The sequence below is a fragment of the Seriola dumerili genome, unplaced genomic scaffold (genome assembly GCF_002260705.1).
Source record: "Seriola dumerili isolate Sdu_G_001 unplaced genomic scaffold, Sdu_1.0 BDQW01000002.1, whole genome shotgun sequence".
Classification (NCBI taxonomy): domain Eukaryota; kingdom Metazoa; phylum Chordata; class Actinopteri; order Carangiformes; family Carangidae; genus Seriola; species Seriola dumerili.
In genome coordinates, this window is record NW_019174257.1 from 8,938,521 (window position 1) to 8,960,838 (window position 22,318).

A 22,318-nucleotide genomic window follows, 5' to 3' on the forward strand; every position below is an offset into this window, starting at 1 on the left:
TAACTTACAATGGTTTACCATTCCAACAACAGTAACAATGCATTATAGGCTCAATGTAGTACACAAATAATAATACATCAACAAAAAGTGTAATAGATAAAAAGCAAAAAATGAAAATAAATTACATTTCAAATTAATTGCATAAGGCTCTGGGTTTCATAGTTTTAGAGTTTGTGCAGTATTTCAGTGTGCAAATGGTCCTGCTTGCCATGAGAGCAGCCAAGAAATGTATTTTACGACAATGGAAGTATGATCATACTGCACCAGAGAGAATATTAGTGTGAGGGGAAAGGTGGACATGTTTTGGAAAATTTGAGGCTCTGTGACACTGAGTATTTCTGTGTTTGATTTAAGGTATGGATGAATGTAAAGGGGAAAACAAGATAAAAAGGAAGAAAAGTATGAAGTATGAAGTATGAATGATTTAAAATTTGTCAGGTGAATCTAGCTATATGAGGGTGTCTATTCTTTAATGTTTAATTTACAACTAAGAGTTACAAAAAGTGTACACTTTGTACGATCCATTAATTGAAATTTATTTTCAAGTTCAAAATAAAATCATATTCATTTAAGATATTGAAAGTCTTCTTAGCTGTTTTATTCTGTATATCTTTGGCTTTGCGGATGGGAAATTTACCAAGAATGACCAGCAATTAAATTATGTAGAGGATATTCACTTCCATCCCACTAACTACAATATCTCCACATGACCTCCACCACCACATGAAATAGCTTACATCAATCCTCCCATTTTCCTATTGATTCTCTGCATATCTATCTATCAAAATAAGCAAGAGTGAATACAGTGAAAAAACTACTGAAAATGTTTCTCTATCTGATTTACAAAAATCACAGGAATAATCTATTATTTGCCCACATTTTTGGCAATTTTTACAGGGGGGATTCGATGTAAAAGCAGTTATACTTCTATAACTTCATTACTAATGCAGTATTTATGTTGGATACAGCAAGCTTTTTCCCCTCTGGATATCACCCAAAATAAAAGAAGATTTTGCTGCAGGAAACATAACATGGTTTAAAGAATCTATTCATCTATTTAAAGAACTTCTGATGTGTCTGGTTACTGTACAGCTTATTCCGACTATCACTGTTTGATTCCCAGATAGAACTGCATTGAAACTATCAGTGGTCACTCGATGTGTAGCCTGAGTCGAAGAAAGGGTAAAAATGCGTCATCTTGAGTGACAGGGTCACCAGCCAATCAGCGGCCGTATTCTACAGACGGCCACTGCGTTGTTTTCGGGAATGGGGCAGTCACTTGTCAGGAAGGGTTAGCACGAAGAGAAGAGGACTACGTCTACACACAAGCTTTGAAGTATCGAAATATTCTGTGGATTTAACGTCATATTTTTACTTCTGGATACTGAAGGTTTTTCTTGAGAGGTTTTGGAATCAAATAGTCGACAAGCCATACGTAAAATCCTTCTAGAGCGGGAGCTCCAACTTGGTTGAAGCGTCTAATGTACTAAACGAAAAGGAAGTAACTTGCCAGCTGTCTGGCTACGCTCGCTAGGTGAGTAAATAACCGTTTATTAAATATACTCATCGAAAAAAAGACCTGTCTTTTGGTCCACTGAGCACACCAACACGTTTGTCATTTCCCCCCCTTATTGTCAAGGGAGGAAACATCGAGCTGCTGTTAGCTTTGGCCATCTATACGTCAACTAGCAGGCTAACAAGCTAATGTCATCCAGCGCCAGTTCACTTGGCATGATAGTAAAAAGAGAGAAAGATGCTGGGCTGTTGTACAGCATGATTAAAATGTAATTTGAATAAAATTGAAGTTAGGAATATCTCATGTTACAGTGAGCAGACAAAATAGGACAAAATACCAGTAAGATCCTATAATATAATGCAATCCAATACAATAATGTCATCACAAACAAGGGCCTACTGAACTTAAAAAAAAGTTAAACAAGTCTCAAGAAAAATACTGGATAACAAGATTCTTTAATTGTCTTTATAGAGTGTGAAATAAAACAAAAATCTACTGTTAGTTTTATCTCTTTGGGATCAGGGGAATCAGAGGGACTTTACTCCAACAAAATAAAGATTGATCCAAGTGAAATTTTTGGGCTGCAAATGATTATTTTCACTGTCGATGAGTCTATCTAATTTTTTCTTGCTTAATCGATTAGTCAGTTGGCTATGATATGTCAGAAAATTGTGTAAAATGCCCTTCACAGTTTCCCAAAGTCCAAGGTGATCTGTTCAGATTTTGAGACTGATCATCATCCAAAAACCCCTAATATTCATTTCCTATCAAGACAAATGAAAATAGAATATTCACATTTGAGAGGATGGAAGCAGGGACTTTTGACATTTTCAAAGATGTTGAAAAACTTTTGGAATTTTCAAAATAGTTATGGATTATGTATATAGGGTCTAAAAGAAAATCTGTTGTTTTGAGAGTTTTGGCTCCCTTGACAAAGGTAACCACACAGGTTCATGCTTCAAACCAGAAAAGGTGGATTTAAATCATATGTTTACATTTTATTATCATTCTGTTAACTGGAAATTCATAGATTATCAGAACAAGCAGAGAATGGCAGTTTTGATATGTCACTTATATTTCTATCATCTGTGTACAGCTGCAACAATTAGTCAATGAATCAGCTGACTCCTTCTATAACAGTAAATTGAATCTATACTACTATTAGGTTTTTGGTTGTTGGTCTGACAACAAGGCATCTCTTTTTCATAATTCTCACCAAAAATCTGGCATTTTTTAAACCAAACATTTAGTTCAATCATAGATTAATCAATAATGAAAATAACTGTTGGCTGCAGCCCTGTCTGTAATGCAAATATTGGATTAAATAATGAAGAAATTTTGAGGTTGACAAAAGGAGGTGTTTCCTTCTGGGCCCAGCACACACAAACACACACACACAAACACAAACATACACACACACACACACGCACACACACACGCACACACACACGCACACGCATGCAGGCATATGTGCGCATGGTCACGCATCAATGCTCATACACGCACACACGCGCACACACACATACACATAGTTTCTGGCCTCACCACCACTCACTAAAACTTCATCTCAAACAATGAAACAACATAGTTTCTTGCAGCTCTTCCTGCTTCTACTCTTGACAGAAACTTGACCTGTCTGGCTTTGAACATTTAAAGCTCTTGAACCATACAGTGGCATTTAATCAGCATTTTGTCCATATCAGAATAAAGAAGTGGTGCACTTCTATAATGCAGAGCTCTCTGATTTTTACTGGTAAAACTTGCGCTGACAAAAATGTTTTTTTTCCATCCAGTGAACTTGGGTATCAAGTTAATGCACTTGTTTGTGTTTTAACTAGTGAAGGGTAATTTTTCATCTGAATGTAGGCTTTGGAAAATGTGAACTCAGTGAAAGGAATTGATATTGGAAATACTAAATGAGGAGCAGAAATGATAATTAAATTGAAATGCAAATATGAATGAATTATCAGAAATATTAATTGCATTTAGATATGGGATAATTATCAAAGTTTAACATTTGTAGTAGTTAGTTTTTCCCAATTTTTACACTTACATGCTTACTTCAGTTGAAGAAAGTAAAGTTGCCCACCTTTTGGTACTCACCATGGTAGCATGATATTTAACACCAAAGAGCACTAGACTAGCGCTCACTTGATCTTTTCTTGTAATAACCAAGTGACCTTTGTGATGTTAATACTTTCTCAGCCTATTGTCTGCCTACTGTATTTTCATTTTAGGCACAGAGGGTCTGTGGCTTTGAGGAAGTGAGACCACAATTTGCTGAGATGCAGTGACCTATTACAAAAAGTGAAAGACTATGTTTATGAAATTTATAAAATGTTGTTAAGATTCAAATTAGGAGAGAAATCATGTGCCATGATTTACATTCAAATTAAACATTTTAATGGCCAATTTCACCAATAACTTTCAACTTTTATGGTTTAAATTCTGTTAATTGGTTAAGTCACTTGTTCATGTAGTAACAAAATGTACATTTACCCATTTGGCAGAAGCTTTTATCCAAAGTTACTTACAAGTAAGTGACATCACACAACACTAGAACTCTTAGTTCAGTCAGTACTAAAAGCCTGCAGTAAATGTATCAATTCTTGATATGGTAGTTATGTTGAAATTAAATTACATATGGGTACAGTATCAAGTATAGAATATGGTGCAGAATTTCATTACTTGCCTTGAAAACTCAAGAAGTTTTAGGAACCAATAAGGAAGAGCCCATAATGAAGCATCTCTGACTATCAAAGCACTTATTCTGAATCATCAAAAACAGTTAATGCTCAGATATTTGAGGGCATGTCCTTCCCCAGAAAGTGCACTGGCAACAATGCTGCAACTAAGCACTAATCTATTTTATGACATTAAGCACAACAATATCACCAACAGGAGCGCCATATTATGAACAATAATCACAGTAACTGATGAAGAGGTTCCACAAAACATAAGATCAAGGAGGAAAATAAAAACTGTCAGTATCAAACAAAAAACGTCATTGACCTGGGCCAGATGGTTTTAAAATCCTAAGATAAGTCCAAACATTCTTCATCTGTCTGAAAGTAAACACATATAAAAGGTTCTGTTTGTTCATTATTCAGTGTAACTAAATCCTAGTTAATTATCTGTTCATTCAGTGTATATATTACATCATTATTCAGAACACTATGTACTATAATAATCAACATCTTAACCACAAGGGCAGGAGTATCTAAAGGCTCACAATGCTTTATGACCAATGTACTCTCCAGTTCTGCAGTTTGTCAGCACTAGTTGGTGACCGCTCTTTTTGTTGATACCAGAATATTGTTTATCATCGAAATTATAAAAGCTTTTCCAGCTGTTTGAAGAAAGTTGTGGGTATATATTTTAACAACTTATCATTCATCAATGAGTGGATGTAGTTCTTCTCTTTCATCAAAAAATATTTTCAGATCACACCTAACATCAGTTAAGGGTGTGGTCAAAAGTGAGAAATAAAAGTTTCTCACCACCACCTTTCATTGCACCCCAGCTCTGCTCTGTGCCTTTGTTTAATTTGGTAGAACTTTTATTCAATCCTTAAATTATATCACAGTTTTGAGTACAGAAAAGAAACACAAAACAGTAGAGAAACATAGTACAGAAACCCAATAGAGTAGTGTATAGAAATGCTGTAAATAAACACAGTAGCGTACAGTAGAGAAATAGCAGTACAGTAGAAAAACACAGAAAGGAAACACAAGAGTACAGTAAAGAAAGCTGTAAAGAAACACAGTACAGTACAGTAAATAAACACAGTATAGTACAGTAGAGAAACACAGTAAAGCAACACAGTAAAGATACACAGTAGAGTACAGTAAAAAAACAAAGTTATGAATGATGTTGTGAGTTTTGTACCATGTAGTGTTTTATGTAGTGTGTATTTTTTCCACAGTAGCATACAGTAGGGAAAGCAGTAAAGAAACACAGTAGATAAAAGCAATGAAACAAAGTACAGCACAGTGAAGAAACACAGTAGAGTACTGTAAGGAAATACAGTAAAGAAATGAAGTACACTAGAACACAGTGAAGTAATACAGTAGAGTACAGTATAGAAACAGAGTACAGTAAAGAAACACAGTAGAGAAACATAGTAGAGTACAGTAAAGAAACACAGTTAATGTCTGTGTTTGATGTTATCAGTTTTGTACTACAGTGCTGTGTTTTATGCAGTATGTATTTTTCCATAGTAGAGTACAGTAGAGAAACATTGTAAAGAAACAAAGAAACGTAGTAGTGTACAGTAGAAAACAGTAAAGAATCATATTAGAGTACAGTAAAGAAATGCAGAGCACAGTAGAGAAATACAGTAAAGAAACAGTAGAGAAACACAGTACAGCACAGTGAAGAAACATAGTAGAGACAGTGATGAAACACAGTACAGACAGTGAAGAAACAAAGTAGAGACAGTGATGAAACACAGTACAGACAGTGAAGAAACAAAGTAGAGACAGTGAAGACAGTTTTTGATTCGGGGTGACTGTAGTGACAGTGTTTTATAACAGTGATGTAGTGTACACAACAGTTTGAACTTAAACTGTGACGTAAAGATAATGTGACTGCCAAAGGACAATGTTAAACGCAGTCAGATGTTTCCCATTGTCTCCCACTGTCGGAAATTAGACTATGTTTACAGTGGCCCTGACCCATCCCCATTTTATAACCCTAATTGTAAAAACCTTGCTCCTCATGAGGACTTTGGCTCCATGATGCTTGTGGTCAGTTTTTTTTCTCAATTTTTTAACTGAGCTACCATACCAATTGCAGGCAAAGAATGTATCTAGATCATTTTTTTTCTTGATTAATCGTTGGTCGTTTGGTGTATAAAATGTCATGTCGTGAAAAATGCCCACCATGGTTTCCCAAAGTCAAGTTTGTGCGACCCACTGTCCAAAGATATTGAGTTTACTTTCATAGAAGAGTTAGGAAAACAATATGGTACACACATTAGAGAAGTTGGAACCAGAGAATTTCAGATTTGAATTACTCAAAGTGATTTATCTGAATAATTTTCTGTTAATTGACTAAAGAATGAATCGACTAATTATTGCATCAAGTAGAGTCCTCTATTTGATTGGTGTTTGTGAACACAGTGATTTCATCACTTGTATACATAAACATACTGAATGTATGAGGGTGCGGAGCCCCCCTGGGGCTTGCCTGAGAAAGAAAAGATCCATGTGTTAGGCTCTAGGTTTGCAAATCTGTGCACATGGTTTAAAAGCTGCACTGTTGGATTCATAGTCCGTGCGCTCAGATTTGTAAACTGTTCCCTCGGATCCATGCAACCAAACTACTCAGTGCAAATGAAAAGCATAGTAAATACAACATGACACAATGAAAGGCGTGAGAGATGTCCAATGCGCAAAACAATATCGTGCACAGTTGTGTTCCACCTTTCTTAGAACCCTGGTGTTTGCATGCTATAAATTGTCCTGGTTCTGCACCGGCCTTGTAGTGTAGTTCCACCTTTTTCGTCAAGTCAAGTAACATGAAAAGCCATGTTTGAAGCTTTTCTGAGAAACGCTCATCCAAAAAACTTCAGTTGACACTGAACTTCCTTGGGTCCTTATCAATACACCTGTGAAGTTGAAGTCAATTGGACAAGCGATTGTCAAGCTAATTGAAAGGAAGACAGACAGAATCTTACATGTATATTTAGATAAAAACGCTAGCACCAGATGATACATTAATAAGAGGTACTGTCCACCCAAGCTACCAAATCTCATAAAATATTCATAATCTCAAGATTTAAGTGACAACATTTCGATCAACATAAATTAATAAGAAAAAATGCTGATGGTTGATTTTTTTAAGTAATTTTTTTTTAAGTTAAAGAAGGTAAAATTTCTGGTTCCTGCTTTGAACTGGGCATTTTTCATCTTTTTCTAACATAGCCCAAAAAATGAATCAAGAAGATGATCAGTGTTTTGTCCCTTTTTACTGAAACACTAGAAGCAAGTGGAGGCAGTGTTTGTCATGTTTTTTGTGTAGATAATGTCTGTTTTACTATCATCTGAATCACCTCCACAGCTGTCAAAATTAGCTGTTGAACTAGCAGAATTAGCTATAATTTCTGAAATAATAGCTCCAGTCATTTTATCTTTTTCAAAAAAAAAAAAAAAAAAAAAAAAAAAAAAAAGTAAAGACGATGTTCAAACAAAGCAGAGGGACATCACTCAGGGGTAGAGGGGAGAACTGTCAACATTTTTTCTGCTGGACTTGCGAAAAACATGGTCTGATGATTGCATAACTGTAGCTCTGATAAAAGTGGCGCCAGATCAGGCTCAACCATGTAATTTGTTAAAGATAACTTTATTAATTCACCACACCAGATATTAAAAATATATATTTATATGTATATATATATATATTTATTTATGATATACAGTGCAAATAACTATATAATATCTAAAAGAGACAGTCAGAAGTATTATGTTGAATTTAGGTAGAAAGAGGAAGAGCAAGGGAAATTGACACACTGACTGGTTAACTCACATACTGTCAAAGGCAGACAGATGACTCACTGAAAACCTCTTCTCAAGAAATTCAGCTTTAATGAAGAGACTGATGAGAAATAATGACTGGTAGAGGACAGTTCACTTGACAGTTTGGTTAAATCATTTTTTTGGTACTGCAATTTAATACAATTTATTTGTCAGCTTAATAGCAAGTTAACAGAAGTTATGACAAGCAAAAAAGGACAGTGATAAAGCGGATGAACAAAGGCAGTCTGTCTCTCACTGTACTGAAGTTATTTAGGTAACAGTTTGCAGGATGACTCTCTCTCTCTCTCTCTCTTTCTCTCTCATAATTTTTCTTCTCTTTTTACATCTGCATATATCAACCACAACATTAAAACCAGTTGCCTGTTTTAGTATCGTGGCTGATCAGCTTGAGTGTGTGACATGAAGATAACTACCTATGCAATAATTATCAGTGTTGCTGATAATTGCAGGGTTTTGCTAGGTATGCTGGAATACTTTGTCAATGAAGTTATCAGGACATCGCTTGCTACAGTGGTGTGGTGTGTTTTATAGGCTCCTTACTGAACAGTGACATAGTATATAGAGTTTTGTCGATGGATGGCTGTGCAATTCAATGTATAATTATTTTGGTCCTTGATAGCCCTTAATGTATTTATCCTGTCTTATTGTTATGTTCATTTCTGGATTCAGTAGAACGATGTATACACTCTCTGAAAGCCAGAGAACCTTTGCCTCTCACAGGCTTGCTCATGTCAATTAATTTCGTTAATACTCGCCCCTATGTGTGCGTTCATGAACTGTCCCCTTACTTAAATACTATCTCATGTTCACTTATATCTCTGTCTATTACGTGCCTCCGCCCCATCAAACTAACGTTAGTTCGTGTGCACTCAAAGCACTGAGCCTCAGGCTGTGTCCACACTTATATGTTTAAGTTTTAAAACGCATCACTTTTGCTACGTTTACCTGGCGTCCACACTCCTCCTGAGTTTTTGAGCCCCGAAAATGGATACTTTTGGAAATGCTTCTGGTCCCGTTTTAGTTTAAAAATGTGTGAATTAACCGCAATGCAGGTAAAAATTTGAAATAGTAGTTATATTGATTTGAAGTCATGTGGCCCAGCCCTACACACTGCTCATGTGATTTCTTTTAATGTTGTCTCACCTTGTTTTTACTTTATATTCCCACACACTGTATTATAGGACTCCTCATCTGTGAAAACATAGAAAGTTTCAAGTAATATACTCATTGGTGTAAGGTTTTCTCTGTGTGCAACATTTGCATTTTGTAGTTTGCTCAACAGAACAGTGTTTTAACTAATATCTGTGACATCAGTTGTCTTTTCAGTCTTGAAGTTAATTTTTTCCCCATCTATGTGCTTAACTACATAAATGTGTATTTAGCTGTAAATGCAGTCAACACACCATTAAGTACAAAGCAGCACTGTTGAACAGATGCCTTGAAAACAAGGATGAAGGACTCACAGCAGCTGTTGACATGCTGCTTTTGTTATACTACCGGTGTAGACATGGTGTGAGACTCATCCAGTAGTGCGCAGCCCTTGCACAGTGATGATCTGCCTTCCGTATTGATGTCATCTGCTCATTTCAGAGGCTGATGTCATTTCACTAGCACTGCATGAGTTTAGTGGGACGCCATTGTATTCTGTAGGCTTATGTGTGTTAGGGCTCTTTACAGTGTTAATATGAGTCATCAGGTAAATTGAACTCAGAGTCTCTCTGCTGTTTGCTGGAGATCACCACACAATCAATTCTGTTGCCTTACTGTAACATACACACTCACACTTAACACACTTGAGGGCTAGACAAACTAACATGAATACACTCATTCGGGTGAATGTTGTGTCGTACAAGTTTGATTTATTATTCCGGCGACAATCAAAATAGAGTAAATTGTTGGTGGGAGAAATATGAATTAGGGTAAAGATTATGTATATATTAATTCACTTATTTTATTTAATTATCTGATCTGCTGTTTCCCATTTATGTATTCTCTTTTGTTTTATTTTATCCTCAGTTGAAAGGATAACGCTGGCAATATTTTATATTCTTCCTTATTGTCAACATATCCCGTCAAAAGACCAAAACCAACAATGTGTTAGTCTCTCTTAATGATTTCTAACTTCCTTATCCTCCTGTCTGTAAATCAGCTCCAAGCTCAGTCGTTCCTACTGAAGACTTAAATGTTTCAAAATGGCTTACTGATATAAACTTTAATTAAAAAAAAAAAAAATTTCATAAAACAGCCGAGCACTGTAGTTTTTAGCAAACATTATTCAAAAAGGACTAAACAGTGCACTTGTTTGGGACTATTTTCATTGGTGAATTAATGCACGTTTGATACTCACGTGAGTATTTATGGAAGCAGAACAGTGCCCATGTTTTTTGTAATGAAGGAACAAGTCAACTACTACTACGTGTGGCTCATTGATGTGTTTTGTACGACTACGATGGTCTGTGGCACAGCGAAATAAGCTATATCCCGCTCTGGCTACTTCGGCAATACTTGTTGGTGGGTCTACTCATGGAATTAACAATAATTAACATTAAGAAAACTACAAAATCTTTTTTTATATTAGAATTATCCTTGAAATTGGAGTACACAATATAAAAGCTAAGTTGCTGTGTACAGAAACTATGACTATAAAGCAAAAGTTTAATGTATAATTCCCACTTTTTTATTTCACGTTTCCAGTGTCTGAATGCCAACTCTGTGGGTGATGGAGTTGAGCAGGCAACTCTGTGGGAAGATGAGGAGGTCCAGCAAGAGGGCTCCACTGTCCTCTTCTCCTACTACCACTTGGGGCCTGGAGATCCACTTTTACTCACCGGACGTGCACCAGCTAGAGTACTTAAAAGGATGCTACACTGCTGAGGAGCTCTGTGTGGATGCTGCCAAGAAATGCTGTGAGTGACAAACATGTTGGCACGCTAGCATAGTCAAGAATTCCTGCTTTGCTTTTTGTTTTATTCTTTGTTTGTTGCCAGTATTGAGGGATGTGTTGTAAATTTTGCTGTGACTAAAATATGGGACAAGTAGGTGTCCAATGAATTGGTGGATCCATATTCTTAAAATCGGGTCTTCATCCTAGATCCCCACTCTTAAATGACCTTGCATCAAACTTATTATCAATAACCAGTGGTAATGATTTACTGTTATGTCTGTTGGGCTCTAACAAGAACACATTTCACCACACACCATTAGAAGACACTGCCTGCCAGGTCCTGGCTTTAGTTAAGTAGTGATGGTTACAGGAAATTCTTTAATATAACAAATAACAAAGCAAAAGTAAATAAATAAACAAAATAAGAATAGTTACAGCAAGTACACAGACAGACATATTAACACAAGGAGGTACGCGGAAAGTATATCACTATCCGTAAACCAAAGGCAGATCAACGTGATTACAACACATGCAATATGGAGAGATGCATTATACCTGATAACAAAATCCCTCATTGTGATCACAAGATGTTCCTTCATTTTATGAGGTAACAAATGTGTATGTGCAAGAATGTTTGAAACATGCAGTTAAATAGCAGAAACATTGATATTTATTATTCAATATTTATTATAGTAGTTTTACTACCATAGTAATTATAGTTGACCTATCTGTCTATCTGGTTTACCAGCCAGCTTGACAGGTAGTGAGCCAACATTTGAATGTCCTATTCTGTAACAATCAGTCAAAATTGTTAATGAGTAATTTTTCAGCACCTGTGGCTATAAAGTTAAGTGGCTCTGCTCTGCTCTTTTCTCTCTGATTAACTTTATGAAATGTGGCAATGCAGAGTATTGAATAACACTGTCACAGAGGCTCTTACTGTTATCTCAAACCCAGATGGACATTACTGCCTCACCTTTAAAGATACAATATGCAATATCGGTATCAGTAGCTTGCTTGCCTGTAAGTCAGCCATAGCACTGTCTTCGAGCAGCTAATGCTAACTTGAAGAAGGAAGGAGACCAGAAGTGTGTTAATGTATTGATTGAGAGCCGTGAGCACAAAGGCCTTACTCTGGCCTTCTGCGATTGGTTAGGAGGGCAGGGCTCACTCAAAAACTAATAGAGGGGAATATCTGTTAACTGCTGCCTGGCTGTTTAATTAGTCAGACTCACAGAAGCCTTTGACAGCATATTTCAACAAAAAAATATCAAAAAGTTACATACTGTAGGTTTAAGTGCTAACATTCATTTGTCAACATGTAAAATAAAATGCATTAGATTCCAACCAAGATGGACATCATGACTGTTAGAGAATCGATGACTCCCCTTAAATGTTTGCCATTGCTCCTAAATCCTCTCTGTGGAGAGGGGCTGCAAATCACCGGTTCCACTCTAACAATTGGTCAGAATATTGATCTCTCTTTGTCTTTTCTCTTCCCTTTCCCAGCAATCTCTCCCTTGTGCCATAATCTATTTTCCCTGTACAATGAGACTACTGGAACATGGTACCCCCCCAACTACGAGTTCAAGATCACAGATGAAACCAGTATCAAGTTGCACTATCGCATGAGGTAGGTTTTCCTGAAAGAATATGAAATGCAGTGTATTGGAAATATTATTTAAAAAAAATAATGGGAGATAATGGGCGAGATTAAGAGTAATTTGATTTACATTGAATGGTCACCCCAGGAAATAGCAGCCTTGTCTGAACTTGTGACACTGGGACCCCTTCCTGGGCTTATATTGTAGACCAGTATGCCTTGTCCTGTCCTGGGTGCCCAGTCAAGCCTCTGCTCCCAACCCACAAGATTAGGTTTTGCACTACCAGCTGGGCAGCAGGATAAGGCAGGAACCTTGTTGACTCCTGGCTGTGAAAACCGGCTCCTGGGATGTGTCATGTTCCCTGTCTCTAGGGGATGAAGCAGTGGGTAGAGCCATAGTGAATCATGTGCCATTGACAGCCTTAAGGTCACCCTGAAGTAGATTTTGTTCAGCTCACTTTTGCATAACACACAATCTCTATACCTAAACAGATAGGGGTGTGACTGTTTCCTTGTCTGGAGTTTTCCTGTTGCTTTCTGAAGTGAAATAATTCAGATATTTTGCTGTCATTTTATGATTGATGGTAACCTGCAGCATACTGTACGTTTAGACAAGCAGACTTATGTGCCAGCGTTAGTGATGTGGCGATTTGTTAAAGGAGCACAGGAGCTGTGCTTGAATGCAAAATATTTAATTTACCAGTTGATTTACAATCCAAACTGCATCTTCGCTTAAGGAGCTTGCTGTAGTATATTCTCCAGAAGGAGTTGACAGTCTGTCAGAATTGCGGATAAATAAATGTGTACGCCGTCACACCCTCCAAATCTTGGTAACCATCTAAACTTTCATTTTTTCTACGTGTCTCGGTTTTAAAACTAAATGAGTAGGACAAAATGTATATTATTTCTTAGATGAAATAGTAATAGATGATATGTTGTGAATATAACAAGGGTGAGACAGATGCAGTATGCTTTTCAGTGCCAGGTCTATACAGTGCTAGAGGTGCTGCTGACAGAGGAATCAAAAGGGCCCTTCACTTAACTGCATTCAACTTCATAAAACCTTTAACTGAAATTGAAAAGGTGAACATTATTATCAGTAGTGGGTGTGGTCATATGAAATCATGACTTAGCATATGACACTGGGTGGCTTGACAAGCTGAGACACACCGACAAGTTCCCACAGGCTTGTGAGATCTGGATTCTTGCTATCGCAAACAATCTTTAAAATTCAACTAGAGATGAAGGTTAACAGTACTTCAGAGAGAGTTGTTTTAAACCTTTGGTCATACACCAATACCAAGAGTGTCATATTTTCCTGACTGGATTATTTCAAAGCAAGTCAAGTCCCTCCTCCATAGAATCCATTCTACAAGTTTGGTAGCACTTTATGCAAAGAGGGAAAAAAACACATTGCTGTGGTCTCAGTTACACTTCCTCTTTCTCTTTGCTCTGCTTTGACAATAGCTAGTGGAGAGAGAAAAGCAAGTGTGCACAGAGCCTGTGAGTCTTGCTGCAGCCTGCTTTGCCTACTGTAGTGCAGTCTTCCAAACAAGGTTATTGTGGTCAAGTCTTGATATACACACAATCTTTAGTATAAACAAATGTTCAACGCAAACACACACTCAGAGGAATGCCAGTGCCAGCAGAATGGATTTCCATCAAGGCAAAAAAAAAAGAGTCTACAGATACAGACACATGCCACCAGGTCCATGTGACTCTGTTTAGGCACAGTAGTCCTCTTGGCCAAAGACAATGCAACATAGTGATGTTTGGTTGGTAAAATGTCTATCATGTTTTTGTTTTTTTTTTAATATTTTATTTATTTGCATTTTGAACATAACAAATAATGGTAAGAACACATATACAACAAGACAAACAATGGGCCCAGACATGTACATAAATCAGACGAATACGTATGCAAAAATTGAAACAAAAATAACACCGGGTGGCTGCTACTTGAATAAAGTGCTTAATAGTGCTGTACTTAGAGTCTCTGGCAGGAGCCGTGGATCATCCAACACTGGCCGTTTCCAGGTGGGCAAGGAAGGGGTCCCAAGAGTTTTTCCATCTGTATGACTGAGATCATGTCAGCAATCCATCTTTGAAAGGAAGGAGGAATCGTCCATTTCCATTCATGCAAGATTAGCCGCTTGGTGACAATCATCCCCAAAGTGAGAGACAGTTGTATGACTTTAGGGTGTTGTGCAGTGGATTGCGAGCAGCCAAGAATGGCAAGTTCAGCTACTGTTTGGAAAAGTCTCTTATAGGCCTTTGAATACCAGTCAAATATTTTAGACCAAAATCCTGCTAATGAAGGGCAGAGCCAGAAGGCGCAAGACAGTGTGCTCTCTGACACCTGACACCTGTCACACAGTGGTGAGACAGAGGGATAAATCTTGTGTAACCTGAGTTTCAAATAGTTAAATTGAATTAGTTGGTGTCTGCTGTCAGTGGAGCAGGACTGTATTATATGTAGACTCCTGTCCCACACAGTGTTGGATAGGATAATACACAGCTCCTCCTCCCAAACCTCTCTGACCGTTACAATAGAAGCTATTTCACAACCATCAAATACACGCACTTAGAGAGTAAATGCCTTGGATGCCCCGGAGGACTCTGCAGAATATCAAAGAAAATATGTTCCTCTGGGAGGGTTTCGAAATTGTGAATCTTGGATCGGACATAGTGCCTAACTTGCAGATAACAAAAACAATGTGAGTGAGACAATCCAAACCTCTCCTTCAGAGGGTCAAAAGACACAAACAGCCTGTCTATGTCTATCATGTTTACTATCTGATTTTGGTTTGCTAAATTGCAAAAAAGAAAAATATAAACTTTTCAGCATTAAAATGTATAAAACCTTTGTTATATATTTCTTTTGAATTGTGTTACTTACATTATCCCCAAAAGTTTTCTGCAATTTTCAAACTTAGAGAAATTCATAATTTTAATCAAGGTAACAGGCAACATTTAATTTGCTCAGCTGTCAGTGGCGTTATATTCCCTTTGTGGATGCGTCAGTATTGTGGTTGTCTGCCAGAAGCTGTCAGAATGAACTTTTCATCCAGTTTTAAGCCACATTTTTATGATAGACTTTTTTGGTCTTGGTTGTTATTAACGATATATTTTTACCGGAAGAAGGATATTAGGTCTCGAACATCATAAGTTATCAGAAAAACAAGCTGTGCAAACGTTAGTGGTAGCTTGGCTCACAGCAACTCTGGGAAGATTTTTAAGGTGAAACTGCTTTATTCAGTGTTTTTACTGGTTTTAATCACCTGGTGCATTTGTTTTGGAGAGGAGGAGACCTCTGCAGATAATTCGTCTCATGGTAAAAGCCTCCTGAACATTGGTTATTGTTTTGATTGAGAGACCCCATAGTGGCAGAAAATTACACAGTGTATGTTTAAGGCTTGAATAGAGATGTCTTCATTCAGTCAAATGTTATGTTATGAAACATATCATTTCACAACAGTTCCTTCCACTACCCATGTTGTGCTGTTGGTCTAGGAAGGTATACAGACATCAGATCACAAATTTCCTCTGAAAATCGCAGGCTAGCTTAAAAATTGCTTAATTTCAGCAAAAACAAGAAAATAGGTCAAAGCCTAAAAGGAAAGTTAGATGTTGCCCAGCACTGAAAGTCTAACTCACTGGTTAATTTTTTGCATGAAAAATAAAAGTGGAGCTGACAAAATGAGCATTAATGGACATTAATGTTCAGTTCAGACATTTTTTACACTCCAGTAACTGAACACAATACAGGACGCAATAGAGCACTTCCTCTTGAAGGCATCTCTTTCATCAGAGGCTAAGATGCCATCAATGCAGACTCAAGGCCTACCTTGTAAATGATCACTTCCTTTCAGGCAGTAATTTCAAAACTGAGACTTGTTAGATTTAACTAAATTTAAGAATAAAAAGTTCAAGCATGCACACCTTGTATTAATTTTTTCAACCTGTCTTCTCTTTCTCTCCTGTCAGGTTTTATTTCAGAAATTGGCATGGCACCACTGAAGGAGAGTCTCCAGTTTGGAGACATTGCATCAGTAAACTCAGAGGAGGACTTAGCCCACAGAAAACACCGGAGGGAACGCCCCTACTGGATGCTGCATCTCTAGACTACCTGTTTGCCCAGGTGTGCCCTTGCATCAGCTTTAAATGATTTATTCAGAAAAAGTCCTTAATTATAATAAGTTACTAATGACTCTCTTCATATTGTCATGGGAGTGTTTTTGGCATTGCTCTCATATTGTTGTTCATAATATATTTGGGCAGATCACCTAAAAAATATTTGACTCCATCAAAAACATTTTTAATATCTGTGTATTTATTATTTCTTCCTTTGACATAGTTTTGAAAGTACATTCTGTTTTAGAGCTCAAACATCAACTCAGTTCACAGTTGAGTTTCAAAACATCAACAGCTGGGAGGAAATGTAACAATATCAGGAAGTGCATTTCAGGTCAGCGATAGACAGCATACCCCTCAGTTTAATTTAGAGCCACTGATGACGGTTAAATTCCTTCTTGATAAAGATAAAACCACACCACAAATAACAACTTCACTGACCTGTCAGTTGTCCAAAATATAAAAAATACAATATCCTGTGAATGCTTCTTAATTTCATCTTGACAGCATTTGTATGCCACATTAAGCACTTGGTCATACAGGATATTTTGTAATCTCTAATCTCAAAAGGAGTTATTTTTAGGTGGTTATGTTATGTGTTTGATGTGTTGCTATGTTTGCTTTCCTTCTAAATACAACAAACAAACATTTGTTTATTGCTCAGGGCCAGCATGACTTTCAAAAGGGTGTGGCTCCACTGAGGATGTCCCAGTCAGAGGCAGAGCAGCATGAGATAGAGAACGAATGTCTGGGCATGGCTGTGCTCGCCATCACTCACTATACCATTAACACGTCCGTGCCCAATGCTTCCCATGAAATCAGGTAATACACAGACACACACGCACACACACACACACATTATGGCATGTGTTTGAATAATTGATTTTGTAAACAAGTCTGGATGGTGCGGCTTCCACAGACATATGATTAAGATCTTAAAATTACACCCACATTCAAGAGAGACAGTGACTTGAGCCTTCCAGTGCCATCTTGTGAAATTATTTGACATCTGCTTGCTCGCTCCAAGTGTCCCTTTTCAAGGGCATATGAGTGCTCAGCCCACAAGCACCTGTTGTCCCAGAAAACAGGCATTTGCACCTCCACAGGGGGTGGAACAACAAACACTATCTCTCATGTGAATTCCAATGGTTATATTCACAGGCTGGGGAAAACGGATTGTTGTTTATTTCAGAGCATTCTCAGAATTCCAAAGATCTTGTCTTATTTATGATGACGGTAATACCTCAAAAGTTGACTGACTAAACTTCTTAACAAGTCAGGTGGCACTGAGTTGTCTCTCTCGATTGGTGTTATTTTTAGTACAAATCCAATAACAGAAATGCTCTGCTTTTGAAGTGAAACAGGACAGACAGAAATAATGAATTGAGATATTTGGTGGAGGCAGTGTGATTTGTAGCCGTTTCCAGGATAAATTCTGTTCATGCGAAAACTACATATGCATATGATACTCCATATTTTGTCATCTGATTTTTCAGCTACACCTGACACCCTTTTGCTCATGTCCTTCTCTCAAAAACAGTTGTCCATATCACAGGAAGTAGATCAAGAATGATAGCTGCTAATTGATGACTACTCTTGAATTCATAGTTTCTGAGAGGGTATAGGACACATTATTTTTCCTTACCTTCAAAACACTTGCACAAAGCTTAGGATCTAAATGCTGCAAGTTGAGTATAAATGCCTGTCTTTTTATTTTATCCCACCAGCTACAAGCGTTTTATCCCAGAATCCCTGAACTGCAACATTAAGCAGCGCAACTTTCTGACACGCATCCGCATCAACAACGTCTTCAAGAAATTCCTCAGCGAATTCAACCGCCGCACAGTTAAGGACAGCAACATCACACCGTATGACCTGAAGATTAAGTACTTGGCCACTCTGGAGGGCCTGACCAGCGGCCTGGGCAGCGAGCTACTTGAGCCCATCTTGCTTAGTGTCACACAGGAAGGAGAGGTCTACAATGGAGGTTACCATGGTAAGCCGTCAGGAAGATGATGAGGCAGTGCCCATGCTTTTGAATTCTCAACGAGGGCTGTTCATAATTAAGATGAACCGTTAACCAACAATAAGAATTTTGGATATTCTCTGCTGCGGGTCTCACAGACTGCTCACCAGACTAACCCCACAACATCACAACATGTTGCTATTTCTCAATAAAAAACAGTAGGCATGCTGTCCGCTATGCTGAGGACTGAGTTAGACTTGGCCAGATTATTTTATTTTGATTGATTGATTTTTTATGCCAGTCTGCCATTGTGTTGCACGAGCAGTAGTCTGACTGTTCACAACAGAAGCGCATCTCTCTGCGCTGGTCAACAAGCGATTCTTCTCCTCTGCTTTTTTTTTAATCACATGTAGAGCTCATCTTTATAATAACCTCATGAATTTATAACCTGGATTAGTGGGATGTTGCTTCTTTTGCAACAATGATTTTTAAGTTAAAAGGACCATCGCCTTGTGTGATGATCTGCCGGGAGGGGCTTCTCTCCTGCCTGTGTGGGTGCTCATCTGTCTAGCTCTCTGTTTAGATACTCTAGATCATACTGGTCCACTTTAACCCTGGTGCATTGGTATATTTTAACGGGTTACAGACCCTCATCTATTTTAAATAGTACATTTTAATCTTGGTCGGTTAATGGTTGGATAATGATCAGTTAACGAGCGCGGCTATTGTTCCGGGAAAAAATTCAACATCAACATCCGTATTCTCAACCTGTGTCAGGATTGGTGAATACAACAGCTCAGTGTGGGTTCTTGTTTCAGATGTAGTTTTACTAGAATTACAGGAGATTATAAACTAAACTCTTTGTTTACCAAGATAATCCCTGTGGGAGTCCATGTAGTAACAAGTGGGGAAAAACTGTTGTGGCAAATCAAGAGAGGGAGGTTGATAAAATGATCATTATTGGCATGATGTGACAAAATGTAGTTGCTACTCTACCACAAAACTGAGTTAATGTGTTTTTATATTCCTCTTGCAATGTCTGTCACAAATAACACGTATTGGATTATAGCGATTAAGTGATAGTGGTTAGTTTTGGTATGTTTACCTGCAGGGTCCCAACCACAGTTCTAAAAAACTGAGTTTGAACATTGTTGACACACCAAATATACCAAAAACATTGTGTGACTTAGTGCAGATGGTGAAAACCAAAAGTGAAAGAAAAAAGATGTTTACATGTCACACCAACCCACTTATCACATAGTAGACCAGACCCTTGATGATTCTAACCAGTCCGTGAAGTTTTCAAGCACTGATGCAGAACTGGATGGTTTGAGTAACCTATTTAAGATCAGAATCTTCTTTCAATGTAAACATACAGTAACCATAGCCAATAAGACCTTGATTTGACCCGTTGCTTAATAATCACTGCCAGATTTTCCAAAAACATTAAAACCATTAAGCATTAAAATATTTAGTCTTGATGTGTAACTGCTGCGATATAATGTTTGCTTGCTCTTTCTAGGGTACAGCCAGAGCCAAGGGCAAAGCCAGAGCCAGAGTCAGAACATGGAGGCAAGCGGCGACATGCAAGTCCTGGTTACTGGTACCACTGGCATTTCCTGGCGGAAGAAGCCTGCTGCAGTGAGTGAAACAGTGTTTGAGTAATACCTCAGGGATGTCTAGTTTCACAGTAGTGAACTTTCAGTGACAGACATATCTCTTATATTCATGTTATAATATTCATGATTTTTTTTCTTGTATAACTTGTGTGTATGTCTGCTATGTTTATCTTTAAATTAGGTGGTCTCCAAAGAAAAGGGCAAGTCAAAGAAGAACAAACTGAAAACAGAGAAAGAAAATGAAAGAAAACAGGAAAATGACAAAAACAAAGAGACAAAAGAAGGCTGGGTGGTGTTCTGTGACTTCCATGAGATCACACACACTGTCATCAAAGAGGCAACGGTCACCATCTATAGACAGGACAACAAGAGGATGGTGAGACAGACAGGCAAACAAATCAAAGTGCACTGTAGTTCATGTGGGATCAACCTCTGTAATGTCAGTTAGACCTGAATCCTTTTCCTTACCTCAGCTGGACTTTACATGTTTATTTTGAACAGTTGTCTTTTCAAACACAGGGTGTAACTGCATCAATTGTCAATTTCTACATTCGTACATAATTAACACCAGAATTTGCACTCGAACACAAACATTTTCTAAATGTTTTGGTATTTAAAATATTACTTTGAAGATGATTGATTGTACAAAGTTCCTGTGGCTTCATTGTTACAATGACCTTCTCGTCACTCACAGTAAATACCATGTGTCTTAGTACAGCCATAATATGATCACTCTTTATCAGTAATTTAAACAACCTGGGCTAGTGCCTCTATTTCTTCTCCAAGTTAATGTGACCAATGGGAACATTAACTTGTTGAAGCACAGCTGTCTCCTCCTGCATGCCATTAGTCATTACTAATGGTGATATAAACCTTCATTTGAAAATGGGATTTAGTTTTGTAATACATCACAGCTCTTTCAGATAGGCCTCAGGAGTATTGCGGCTTTATAATAGCTGCTACTCTGATCACATCTTGTCTCCCTCTGTCTCTTGATCTGACTTCCCCGGTCTTTTCTCTTTTCAGGAGATGCAAATGGTTTCTCGTGCTGAGGCTCTGTCCTTTGCAGCCCTTGTGGACGGGTACTTCAGGCTGACAGTGGATGCCCACCACTACCTGTGCAAGGAGGTGGCCCCTGCTTCAGTGGTGCACAACATCCACGATGGCTGCCATGGACCCATCTGGTTTGTACTTGCAGCTTTATTGCTGGGATGTGTGTGTGTGAGCATGTCTCTGTTAAAAAATGCAATTTTGCTAGACACAGGTGGTCTTTTTAGATACACACATCCATTATAAACTATCTGTAACTGCTTTTAATTTGTATTTGGTTTTACCCTACCTGGCCTCTACCTCCCCCTGCACAGAGATCACTCTCAGCTTTTTAAAGTCAGCCTAAGTGAAGGTTTTTTGATAAAGGTTATTGTCATCCTCATAGTTAACCAACAGAACTTTTCATTGTAGCATGTAGCATGGTTTGTCTAAATGTTGTTTTTGTTACTGCTCCTGATAAACTAGTGTAGTCATCAATCAATTTGTCAGCAATCATTTTGTAGCTCAACTCTCTTAAAACCTTCAATCTACTTTTGATAAAAACCAAACTAATACTTCCATTTATTGTGTTTTACTTTCTCCAGTACGGAATATGCTATCCACAAGCTGCGTCAAGAGGGCAACGAGGAGGGCACCTACATCTTGCGCTGGAGCTGCACCGACTACCAGTACATCATCATCACTGTGGTCTGCACTGAGGTAGACTTAACTTTTTTCAGAGTGCAAACAAATACAAATATTACCACTGGTCACCAGCCAAAACTGTTTGAAAATTTTAATATAATTAAACTGAAATATTATTCCAGGAAGGTGCCGCAGCTGTTGAAATCAAACCCACCCCTATTGTTGTTGTGGCTGTTAAATTACTATGGGCCACTCTCATACAAATGTTTTAGGGAAAACTGATGTAAGATGAGAACATCTTAAGAAATCTGTCCTCATGGTCTCATGCCAGGAAGTGAGTCTTATGGACATGGAGCAGTGCTTTGTGGCTATAGTGAAATACA

At 37.8% G+C, this 22,318-nt stretch overlaps 1 protein-coding gene across 1 annotated transcript in view; it reads left to right on the forward strand.

Annotated features, from left to right (window-relative positions):
- The first annotated feature begins 1,291 nt into the window (after positions 1 to 1,291).
- jak1 (Janus kinase 1) overlaps positions 1,292 to 22,318 on the forward strand; it is a 39,094-nt gene continuing 18,067 nt past the window's right edge. The window contains exons 1-10 of the mRNA XM_022743111.1: positions 1,292 to 1,534; positions 10,750 to 10,961; positions 12,449 to 12,572; positions 16,530 to 16,683; positions 17,341 to 17,498; positions 18,404 to 18,672; positions 20,165 to 20,283; positions 20,443 to 20,637; positions 21,288 to 21,445; positions 21,896 to 22,010. Of these exons, the coding sequence (XP_022598832.1) occupies positions 10,757 to 10,961; positions 12,449 to 12,572; positions 16,530 to 16,683; positions 17,341 to 17,498; positions 18,404 to 18,672; positions 20,165 to 20,283; positions 20,443 to 20,637; positions 21,288 to 21,445; positions 21,896 to 22,010 (1,497 nt within the window). The 5' untranslated portion in view covers positions 1,292 to 1,534; positions 10,750 to 10,756. The remainder of the gene's footprint in view (positions 1,535 to 10,749; positions 10,962 to 12,448; positions 12,573 to 16,529; positions 16,684 to 17,340; positions 17,499 to 18,403; positions 18,673 to 20,164; positions 20,284 to 20,442; positions 20,638 to 21,287; positions 21,446 to 21,895; positions 22,011 to 22,318) is intronic.